Here is an 11,227-nt window from a genome sequence, read left to right as displayed (position 1 = left end):
GGTCACATGACACAATGTACAGATTTTAAACATTAGAAGACACAAGGAAGCGAAGGGGAAGGTGGAATCTGTTGTTATTTACCTGTGAGCTCAGAGCGCCGCCTGGCGGTCAGATGATGTAACGGCGTGTCCGTCACTCCAGTCAACATCAAGACGTGACGGGTTAACAGGAAATAACATCAATCAATGTGTTTAAAAGCTGCTGGTGGTTCAGAGACTCGAACTTTAACACAGTTACTGCCCAGCCGTCAAAGTTCAGAGGTCATCTACAAAATAAAAGTTCTGGTGGTGTCCACGGTGAGTCGGGGGGGGGGGGGGGGGGGGGGGGGGGGGGGTTGCAGGACTGGTGGTTCTGAGGAGTCCCAACAAAGCAGTTCTGCAGGTAAAAGAAAGAAACGAAACTCGTGACGTTTATTAAAGTTTTTTCCTCCAAAATAAATGAGTTTGTTCATCTCCATAGTTCTGGTCCAAGTTCGGAACCAGGAGGGTCCCACCAGCAGATGGCGCTCCTCGCTCTACCTGCGGGACAGAACCACCAGCTGAGTCGTCTCACAAGGCAGGTGATGCCAGAGGACAGGTGTAGATCAGCTGAGCAGCTTTTAAACGGCTTTTATTTTGACAGCAGGCTCCGGAAGTCGTGTTGCTCATATCTTCTGCCTCCCCTCGGGATGGATGGGAGTGACGCAGGGCGCGGGAGGAGGAGGAGGAGGAGGAGGAGGAGGAGGAGGAGGAGGACGGGGGGGGGGCAGGTTAGACGCACCTCCTGCGTACAGGACGGGAGAGGCTCCATCTGATAGACTCCAGGTAGGCTCCATCCTGTCCGGGGGGGGGGGGGCAGCTGAAGCTTGATTCACCACCGAACTGATTCATTTACAATATCGATTATATCAGTGACGTTTTCCTTATTAACGCACGGCTGATCTCTGTAGGCCGCGCGGATCCCGCGTCTCCTCAAGGCGGAGTAGCCTCGTCATCCCACCGAGCACCGAGCACCGAGCACCGGGGACCGAGGACCGATCACCGAGCACCGGGCACCGAGCGCGTCCCGCTGAGACCCCCCCCCCACCATGAACTTCCTCCGTCGACGCCTCTCGGACAGTAATTTCATGTCCAGCCTGCCCAACGGCACGGCGGACCTCCAACGCCCCGAGCCCCCGCAGCAAAGCCCCGCAGTGTCGCCCGGGCCCCCGCCCCCGCCCCCCCCCGGGGGCTCCAGCTTCTTCTCCTCCATCTCGAACGCCGTCAAGCAGACCACAGCCGCCGCGGCCGCGAGCCTGTCCGAGGCGGCGGACCGGGCGGGGGTCTCCAGCAACGCCAGGATCCTCCTGGTGGTCGATGATCAGCAGACCGACTGGTAAGACCCGCCCCCCCCCCGAAGAAGAATCCCGAGGAGGAGTCTTCATCATTTCACAAAGATGTTCATACAATACCAGAACATCAAATAAGGTTACACTGAAACAGTCTAATCCTGAGTCACACCGCTTTCACTTAGAACCAGGTGTAGGTCGGTTTCATCAGCTGTTGAAGCTAAATCCTGAGTCACACCGCTTTCACTTAGAACCAGGTGTAGGTCGGTTTCATCAGCTGTTGAAGTTAAATCCTGAGTCACACCGCTTTCACTTAGAACCAGGTGTAGGTCGGTTTCATCAGCTGTTGAAGCTAAATCCTGAGTCACACCGCTTTCACTTAGAACCAGGTGTAGGTCGGTTTCATCAGCTGTTGAAGTTAAATCCTGAGTCACACCGCTTTCACGTAGAACCAGGTGTAGGTCGGTTTCATCAGCTGTTGAAGCTAAATCCTGAGTCACACCGCTTTCACTTAGAACCAGGTGTAGGTCGGTTTCATCAGCTGTTGAAGTTAAATCCTGAGTCACACCGCTTTCACTTAGAACCAGGTGTGGGTCGGTTTCATCAGCTGTTGAAGCTAAATCCTGAGTCACACCGCTTTCACTTAGAACCAGGTGTAGGTCGGTTTCATCAGCTGTTGAAGTTAAATCCTGAGTCACACCGCTTTCACTTGGAACCAGGTGTAGGTCGGTTTCATCAGCTGTTGAAGCTAAATCCTGAGTCACACCGCTTTCACTTAGAACCAGGTGTAGGTCGGTTTCATCAGCTGTTGAAGCTAAATCCTGAGTCACACCGCTTTCACTTAGAACCAGGTGTAGGTCGGTTTCATCAGCTGTTGAAGTTAAATCCTGAGTCACACCGCTTTCACTTAGAACCAGGTGTAGGTCGGTTTCATCAGCTGTTGAAGTTAAATCCTGAGTCACACCGCTTTCACTTAGAACCAGGTGTAGGTCGGTTTCATCAGCTGTTGAAGTTAAATCCTGAGTCACACCGCTTTCACTTAGAACCAGGTGTAGGTCGGTTTCATCAGCTGTTGAAGCTAAATCCTGAGTCACACCGCTTTCACTTAGAACCAGGTGTAGGTCGGTTTCATCAGCTGTTGAAGCTAAATCCTGAGTCACACCGCTTTCACTTAGAACCAGGTGTAGGTCGGTTTCATCAGCTGTTGAAGTTAAATCCTGAGTCACACCGCTTTCACGTAGAACCAGGTGTAGGTCGGTTTCATCAGCTGTTGAAGCTAAATCCTGAGTCACACCGCTTTCACTTAGAACCAGGTGTAGGTCGGTTTCATCAGCTGTTGAAGTTAAATCCTGAGTCACACCGCTTTCACTTAGAACCAGGTGTAGGTCGGTTTCATCAGCTGTTGAAGTTAAATCCTGAGTCACACCGCTTTCACTTGGAACCAGGTGTAGGTCGGTTTCATCAGCTGTTGAAGCTAAATCCTGAGTCACACCGCTTTCACTTAGAACCAGGTGTAGGTCGGTTTCATCAGCTGTTGAAGTTAAATCCTGAGTCACACCGCTTTCACTTAGAACCAGGTGTAGGTCGGTTTCATCAGCTGTTGAAGCTAAATCCTGAGTCACACCGCTTTCACTTAGAACCAGGTGTAGGTCGGTTTCATCAGCTGTTGAAGTTAAATCCTGAGTCACACCGCTTTCACTTGGAACCAGGTGTAGGTCGGTTTCATCAGCTGTTGAAGCTAAATCCTGAGTCACACCGCTTTCACTTAGAACCAGGTGTAGGTCGGTTTCATCAGCTGTTGAAGCTAAATCCTGAGTCACACCGCTTTCACTTAGAACCAGGTGTAGGTCGGTTTCATCAGCTGTTGAAGTTAAATCCTGAGTCACACCGCTTTCACTTAGAACCAGGTGTAGGTCGGTTTCATCAGCTGTTGAAGTTAAATCCTGAGTCACACCGCTTTCACTTAGAACCAGGTGTAGGTCGGTTTCATCAGCTGTTGAAGTTAAATCCTGAGTCACACCGCTTTCACTTAGAACCAGGTGTAGGTCGGTTTCATCAGCTGTTGAAGCTAAATCCTGAGTCACACCGCTTTCACTTAGAACCAGGTGTAGGTCGGTTTCATCAGCTGTTGAAGCTAAATCCTGAGTCACACCGCTTTCACTTAGAACCAGGTGTAGGTCGGTTTCATCAGCTGTTGAAGTTAAATCCTGAGTCACACCGCTTTCACGTAGAACCAGGTGTAGGTCGGTTTCATCAGCTGTTGAAGCTAAATCCTGAGTCACACCGCTTTCACTTAGAACCAGGTGTAGGTCGGTTTCATCAGCTGTTGAAGTTAAATCCTGAGTCACACCGCTTTCACTTAGAACCAGGTGTAGGTCGGTTTCATCAGCTGTTGAAGTTAAATCCTGAGTCACACCGCTTTCACGTAGAACCAGGTGTAGGTCGGTTTCATCAGCTGTTGAAGTTAAATCCTGAGTCACACCGCTTTCACTTAGAACCAGGTGTAGGTCGGTTTCATCAGCTGTTGAAGCTAAATCCTGAGTCACACCGCTTTCACTTAGAACCAGGTGTAGGTCGGTTTCATCAGCTGTTGAAGTTAAATCCTGAGTCACACCGCTTTCACGTAGAACCAGGTGTAGGTCGGTTTCATCAGCTGTTGAAGCTAAATCCTGAGTCACACCGCTTTCACTTAGAACCAGGTGTAGGTCGGTTTCATCAGCTGTTGAAGTTAAATCCTGAGTCACACCGCTTTCACTTAGAACCAGGTGTAGGTCGGTTTCATCAGCTGTTGAAGCTAAATCCTGAGTCACACCGCTTTCACTTAGAACCAGGTGTAGGTCGGTTTCATCAGCTGTTGAAGTTAAATCCTGAGTCACACCGCTTTCACTTGGAACCAGGTGTAGGTCGGTTTCATCAGCTGTTGAAGCTAAATCCCGAGTCACACCGCTTTCACTTAGAACCAGGTGTAGGTCGGTTTCATCAGCTGTTGAAGCTAAATCCTGAGTCACACCGCTTTCACTTAGAACCAGGTGTAGGTCGGTTTCATCAGCTGTTGAAGTTAAATCCTGAGTCACACCGCTTTCACTTAGAACCAGGTGTAGGTCGGTTTCATCAGCTGTTGAAGTTAAATCCTGAGTCACACCGCTTTCACTTAGAACCAGGTGTAGGTCGGTTTCATCAGCTGTTGAAGTTAAATCCTGAGTCACACCGCTTTCACTTAGAACCAGGTGTAGGTCGGTTTCATCAGCTGTTGAAGCTAAATCCTGAGTCACACCGCTTTCACTTAGAACCAGGTGTAGGTCGGTTTCATCAGCTGTTGAAGTTAAATCCTGAGTCACACCGCTTTCACTTAGAACCAGGTGTAGGTCGGTTTCATCAGCTGTTGAAGCTAAATCCTGAGTCACACCGCTTTCACTTAGAACCAGGTGTAGGTCGGTTTCATCAGCTGTTGAAGTTAAATCCTGAGTCACACCGCTTTCACTTGGAACCAGGTGTAGGTCGGTTTCATCAGCTGTTGAAGCTAAATCCTGAGTCACACCGCTTTCACTTAGAACCAGGTGTAGGTCGGTTTCATCAGCTGTTGAAGCTAAATCCTGAGTCACACCGCTTTCACTTAGAACCAGGTGTAGGTCGGTTTCATCAGCTGTTGAAGTTAAATCCTGAGTCACACCGCTTTCACCTAGAACCAGGTGTAGGTCGGTTTCATCAGCTGTTGAAGCTAAATCCTGAGTCACACCGCTTTCACTTAGAACCAGGTGTAGGTCGGTTTCATCAGCTGTTGAAGTTAAATCCTGAGTCACACCGCTTTCACTTAGAACCAGGTGTAGGTCGGTTTCATCAGCTGTTGAAGTTAAATCCTGAGTCACACCGCTTTCACTTGGAACCAGGTGTAGGTCGGTTTCATCAGCTGTTGAAGCTAAATCCTGAGTCACACCGCTTTCACTTAGAACCAGGTGTAGGTCGGTTTCATCAGCTGTTGAAGTTAAATCCTGAGTCACACCGCTTTCACTTAGAACCAGGTGTAGGTCGGTTTCATCAGCTGTTGAAGCTAAATCCTGAGTCACACCGCTTTCACTTAGAACCAGGTGTAGGTCGGTTTCATCAGCTGTTGAAGTTAAATCCTGAGTCACACCGCTTTCACTTAGAACCAGGTGTAGGTCGGTTTCATCAGCTGTTGAAGTTAAATCCTGAGTCACACCGCTTTCACTTAGAACCAGGTGTAGGTCGGTTTCATCAGCTGTTGAAGTTAAATCCTGGTCTCACCTGCAGGGCGAAGGTCTTCAGAGGAAGGAAGGTCCACGGGGAATTCGACATCAAGGTGGAACAGGTGCGTTCCATCTATTCTCTCTGAGTCAAAGAGCTGATGGGGGACCACCTGAGGAAGAGGATGGTCAGGACCAGTGATGAAGGTCTTTGTCTGAATTCAGTTCCAGGTTTGTTTATCGGCGGCTCATGGAGGTCCAACGCTGCAGGCGGTGCAGACGTACCTCATGGGGGCTATCAATAATGAAACTATAGGGTTGGGTCCAGTCGTGACCCCTGGGGTGCTCCGTCTTCATTTTGTCTGTTGCTGATATTCATGTTGCCTCTCTGTCCATCGGTGTCTTATTGTCAGCTGTCTAAAAGCATCAGCTGTTCTTATAGATCACGTGATTCCGATAAGCCCCGCCTCTCTGCTGGGACGCTGGTTTTTGTAGAGCTTCGGGACATCCTGGACGCTAAAGGCTGCAGCATTCACAGAAACACATTTTGTTTCATTCCTAATCAATACATCAGTTGTTTGCTTGGCCTTATCAATAATCATTGATGAGTTGTAATGCATAGCCTCATGGGAATGTTTATTGATTAAGACGGTGCCAGTGATTATATCCACCTTGGGAAATCTTTCTTCATCTTCATCATCCTCTCTGATGAAGGCCTTTGGTTCACGCGTGCCATTCTAAAGCTGCATCAGGTTCGCTGTGACCAGAGGAGATGGTTGTATTGATCACAGGGCTTATATGATTGGTCCGTTCGTCATTCTGTCCTTCTAGGCTGATTTTTCTGAAGTCAACCTGGTGGCTGATTCTACAGGAAGCTACAACGTGACCCTCGATGCCATCCGGAACAGCCACAAGGTGACCAAGTAAGTGCTCTGAGTATTACAAATGTATATCCGATCAATATTCCAGCTGATACCTTTGCTTTGTGATGCGGCGGGCTATTCTGCTCCTTCCCAGGTCCTTTAAGCCAGACTTTGTGCTGATCAGGCAGCACGCCTTCAGCATGGACCGGAACGGAGACCACCGGAACATGGTGATCGGACTGCAGTACGCCGGCGTGCCCAGCGTTAACTCTTTGCACTCTGTCTACAACTTCTGTGACAAACCCTGGGTGGTAAGTGTAATTCCAGGGCTGCCTCTGTGCCTCACAGCAGAGCATCATCAGCGTAGAGGTAGAGATGTGTGTAATAAAGAGCAACACGCGATAGTGAAATCACATGGAACCAATAACCAATCATGTGTTAGAGCACGGCTGCCTGCGTTTGTCTATGATCAACACTACCAATAGCATATCTTTGTCTCCGTGATTGTTTATTTCTATTAATGACACTTCATTTGATGAGTGAAAGTCGAAAGTCCAAGCTGGTTCAGATCTGACTCCACAACATCACATTTATTTCCTGAAATCGAAGATTCGTTTTTCCCCTTGAAAGTTAAGGAACATTTCATGAGTGTAGAAGCAATGCTGCAGAAAGTTCTTCTCAAGGATCTTTGGGTTTTAACTTCGTTAACTTAGTGACCCTGACATCACACCCAGAACGGTTGTGTGTTTTAGTTTGCCCAGATGTCTCGACTCTGCAAGCAGCTTGGTCCGGAGGAGTTCCCATTGATCGAACAGGTTTACTATCCAAACCACAAGGAGATGGTGAGTCGTACTCCACCCCCCCCCCCCCCCCCCCAAAGAGGCAGGCTAGCAGACAGGCCTGCACAGGGCGCCATCAAGGAGTCGATATTCCATCTGGAGCGCCGGCTGCTTCCGGAGTGTCTTGTTTCCTTCAGTCAGTGGGGCAGGAGGAGTTTTAATTACCCCTGAGTCGTCTCCGTCCTGCAGCCTCAGGAACATGAATCTGGGTTCCCTGCAGGAACAGGAGGGGGCGCTGTTTGTTGGGTTGCTGTCTTCTCATCATGCTTGGTCTTACGGTGATGTTTGACTCAAGGCTTCTGCCGCCGTTACAGATCACCGCCCCCCAGTTCCCTGTGGTGGTGAAGATGGGCCACGCCCACTCGGGGATGGGAAAGGTAGCACCAGAACCTCGTCTGCTCTGAATTCATCGGGTCGTTTTCTGGGCCGACAGAATCTTTGTGTTGACTTGGCTCTCAGGTGAAAGTGGACAGTCAGTATGACTTCCAGGACATCGCCAGCGTTGTCGCTCTAACGAAGACTTACGCCACATGCGAGCCCTTCATCGACGCTAAGTACGACGTCCGCATCCAGAAGATCGGAGACAATTACAAAGCTTACATGTGAGTGGAGTCTGGATGCTGCTACCTTCAGGCTCAGGTGCGTCATATGATCTACAAAGAGCCTGTTTTCAGGAGAACATCGGTTTCTGGGAACTGGAAAACCAACACCGGATCCTCGATGCTGGAGCAGGTGGCCATGTCAGACAGGTAAGAGCTGCTGGACCCCGGCGAGGTGAGACAGATGATCATGTTCAACACGTCTTCACAGGTACAGGACGTGGGTGGATGCATGTGCTGACATCTTCGGGGGGCTGGAGGTCTGCGCTGTGGAGGCGCTGCACGGTAGAGATGGGCTGGACTACATCATAGAGGTACGAGCAGGGAGCGCCCACATTCCGAGGGAACGTCTCGTCAGCAGGAAGTCATTCCAGCGCTGATTCTCAGGTGGACGACTGTTCCATGCCGCTGATCGGGGACCAGCAGGACGAGGATCGCGTTCACATTGCTGAGCTGGTGGTTTCCAGGATGAGCCGGAGCTCGACTTCGGTCCCTGGCCCGGCGGGACAGTCGGCACAGGTGATCGTTCCTGCAGGAGCCATCGCTCATCATAGCACAAACACAACAACAACAACAACAACAACACATTATACTGCTGCGTCCCCCTCGGGATAAAGAACAAATCCTGACTCTGATCCTGCTCCTGATTCCGATTCTGATCCTGACTCTGACTCTGACTCTGACTGATTCTGATTTCGATCCTGATTCTGATTCTGATTCTGACTCTGATTCTGATCCTGACTCTGATTCTGATCCTGACTCTGATTCTGATCCTGATTCTGATTCTGATTCTGACTCTGATTCTGACTCTGACTCTGATTCTGATCCTGACTCTGACTCTGATTCTGATCCTGACTCTGACTCTGACTCTGATTCTGCTCCTGATTCTGACTGATCCTAATGTTCACTCTGCTCCTGCTCTACATTCAGACTATGTAAAGAACATTATTTTAAATTTAGATGATTCCTTCTTCTTTTTAAATGTTTATTCACCCTTTTAATTTGTTGGTACCGCGTTCGCCCCGTGTCTGCGTGGGTTCTCTCCGGGTTCTCCGGTGAATTGGTTATGCTAAATTGCCCGCAGGTGTGAGTGTCAATGGTTGCCTGTCTTTGAGTTGCTCTGCGATGAACTGGCGGCTTGTCCAGGGTGTAGCCCCGCCTCTCGTCCGTTGACTGCTGGGATTGGCTCCAGCATGACCGGTTGGAAAATGAATGAATGAATCATCCTCTGGGTTCTACAGAAGCTGGTCTCCGCCCAGCCGGTCTCACAGCCCAGAGCCCCCCAGGCCCAGCAGCGCCCCTCCCCTCAAGGTAAGGAGCATCAGTCATTATGTGATCTTTTAGACATGATTCAGTTTTATGGGGGCTTGGGGGAGGGTAGTGAGAGATGATCTTCCTGTAGGTGGTCCTCAGCAGAGCCCCCAGCCTCAAGGCCAACCCCCCGCTGCTGAGCCCGCTGGCCAGGCAAAGGCTAGCCAAGGACCGACACCACCACGCCCACCAGGGCAAGGAGCTGCTACTGGTCAGGGCTCCCCCCAGCGGGGCCAGGGGGGTTCTCCTCAAGCTCCGAGGCAACAGGCTGGTTCCCAGCAGCAGAAACCCTCCCCAGGAGGCCCTGGCCAGAAACCGGCAGGCCAACCCCAGGGCCAGAGGCCCGCCCTGCCTGCAAGGCAGCAGTCACAGGGGGGGTCCCAGCAACAGAGGGCTCCGGGCCAGCAACCCCGGCCAGCCGCCCAAGGTCAAGGAGGACCAGGAGGACGACCCCTGCTGCAGCAAAAGCCTCAGCCCCCCCAGAAGCCCAGTCAGGATAACCCGGTTACCGGGGGCTCTCCACAGCTGAAGTAAGTAATGTACATGAGGAGGGTTCTGGGACCGGGGGGGGGGCCCTATCGATGCATGACCCGCCCATCCTCCAGCGACCAGAGCATCACATCCTCAGACCAGGTGAGGGGGGCGTCCAGAAACCTTTACACCTATTTAATATCGGAAGAAACCAGGAAGGGCCGGAACAGCTGATCGTTTGAGTCATGAACCGGCAACAAGGTGGGGGGAGGAGCCAAGAAACACCGGGAAGACACCGCCACGAAGATCAGAAGTACTGCTGTAGAATCAAATGTTAAAATAAAATAGATTTAGTCTATTTTAGAAAGGGTAGTCAAGGAAACAAGTAGAGGAAGCAAGGGAACACTTTGAGGAGACGAATCCCAAAAAACAGACGACGAATCATTGAACCGACACGGCGCCTCGTTCAGACCACAAGGTCTTCGGTGATTGGCCAGAGTTTACACTGCCAGCCTGTGATTGGCCAGAACCGCGTGGGGCTGAACTCAGAAACAGCCCTTTAACTACTGACCTGCACAGGTAGATTTACTCTGCCATGGACCGATCTGCTGCCACCTTATTGGTCCATTCGATGGCATGGTTAGATTGATACGCCACCACCTTGCGTCACCTGAGTGATGAGGTGATGCTGAAGATCAGCCCTTTCTCTCCGTTCTCTCCACACCTTTCATTGATTCATGACTTTAATAGCTTCTTCCTCTCCTCTATTGCCGTTTTGCTCTCTTTAGCGAATCCCAGTCTCTTACCAATACCTTCAACATTCCAGAAACGCCGGCGCCGCGAGCCAGCCTTAGCCGGGACGAGGTGAAGGCCGAGACCATTCGCAACCTCCGCAAATCTTTTGCCAGTCTCTTCTCAGACTGAGATGAGACGAGCCCCCCCCCCCCCCCCCCCGGCCCCCAGTCCTACCCCACCCCGACAAAAAGATGGACAGGAAACTGAAGGACAGATCCCCTCCAAAGGACCAACTGGACGTCGTCTCTGAATCTCATGACCCTGTTCTAAAAAGGACTTACCAGCCCCCGCCTAACTCCTGAAAATCATTTAAACAGAACAAAAATAACATTTGGGCTCTGAAGTCTGAAACATTCAAGTTGGTCGTCGAGTCGCCGAGTCGCCGAGTCGCAGAGTCGTCGAGCAGCCGAGTCGTCGAGCAGCCGAGTCGTCGAGCAGCCGAGTCGTCGAGCAGCCGAGTCGTCGAGCAGCCGAGTCGTCGAGCAGCCGAGTCGTCGAGCAGCCGAGTCGTCGAGTAGCCGAGTCGTCGAGCAGCCGAGTCGTCGAGCAGCCGAGTCGTCGAGCAGCCGAGTCGTCGAGTCCCACACAACAACAGGAGCGCCTGTAATGCAGGAATATTCATGTCAGAAACACAATAAAGCTCCCGCTTGTTCGTTGGCGCTGTAAGCACACCATCGTGACCTTTATGTTCGGGTTCTGCTCGGTTTGCTGACCAACCAAATTAAAATAAGGGACTGTATAAATTATCGGGACGGGGGTCGAGCTGGGTCTCATGTTTGTTTTGAACAATGCAAAGATTCCCTGGAGTCAGCAGCATCTTAAAATGATGGTGTTTTACAG

At 50.9% G+C, this 11,227-nt stretch overlaps 1 protein-coding gene across 1 annotated transcript; it reads left to right on the top strand.

Moving 5' to 3' along the window:
* Positions 1–1,067: 1,067 nt before the first annotated feature.
* Positions 1,068–10,516, top strand: syn1 (synapsin I). Its single transcript, XM_068761050.1, has 13 exons — positions 1,068–1,354; positions 5,577–5,634; positions 6,341–6,432; positions 6,527–6,683; positions 7,125–7,214; positions 7,526–7,588; positions 7,671–7,813; positions 7,886–7,960; positions 8,022–8,124; positions 8,198–8,329; positions 9,052–9,121; positions 9,213–9,651; positions 10,381–10,516. Exons 1-13 carry the CDS (start codon positions 1,068–1,070, stop codon positions 10,514–10,516), a joined length of 1,845 nt encoding a protein of 614 aa, XP_068617151.1.
* Positions 10,517–11,227: the final 711 nt, after the last annotated feature.

This window comes from Brachionichthys hirsutus, chromosome 4 (assembly GCF_040956055.1).
Source record: "Brachionichthys hirsutus isolate HB-005 chromosome 4, CSIRO-AGI_Bhir_v1, whole genome shotgun sequence".
Classification (NCBI taxonomy): domain Eukaryota; kingdom Metazoa; phylum Chordata; class Actinopteri; order Lophiiformes; family Brachionichthyidae; genus Brachionichthys; species Brachionichthys hirsutus.
The sequence above is the reverse complement of the archived record's forward strand: the minus strand, read 5'-3'. Positions and strand labels throughout refer to the sequence as shown.

What these genes read in the sequence shown, in the direction of transcription:
- syn1 (XM_068761050.1), top strand. Translation starts at nt 1,068, where the DNA reads ATGAACTTCCTCCGTCGACGCCTCTCGGACAGTAATTTCATGTCCAGC. An exon ending in AACAGCCACAAGGTGACCAA is followed by an intron (nt 6,433 to 6,526) that starts GTAAGTGCTCTG and finishes GCTCCTTCCCAG; the next exon opens with GTCCTTTAAGCCAGACTTTG. An exon ending in GGGGGCTCTCCACAGCTGAA is followed by an intron (nt 9,652 to 10,380) that starts GTAAGTAATGTA and finishes TGCTCTCTTTAG; the next exon opens with CGAATCCCAGTCTCTTACCA.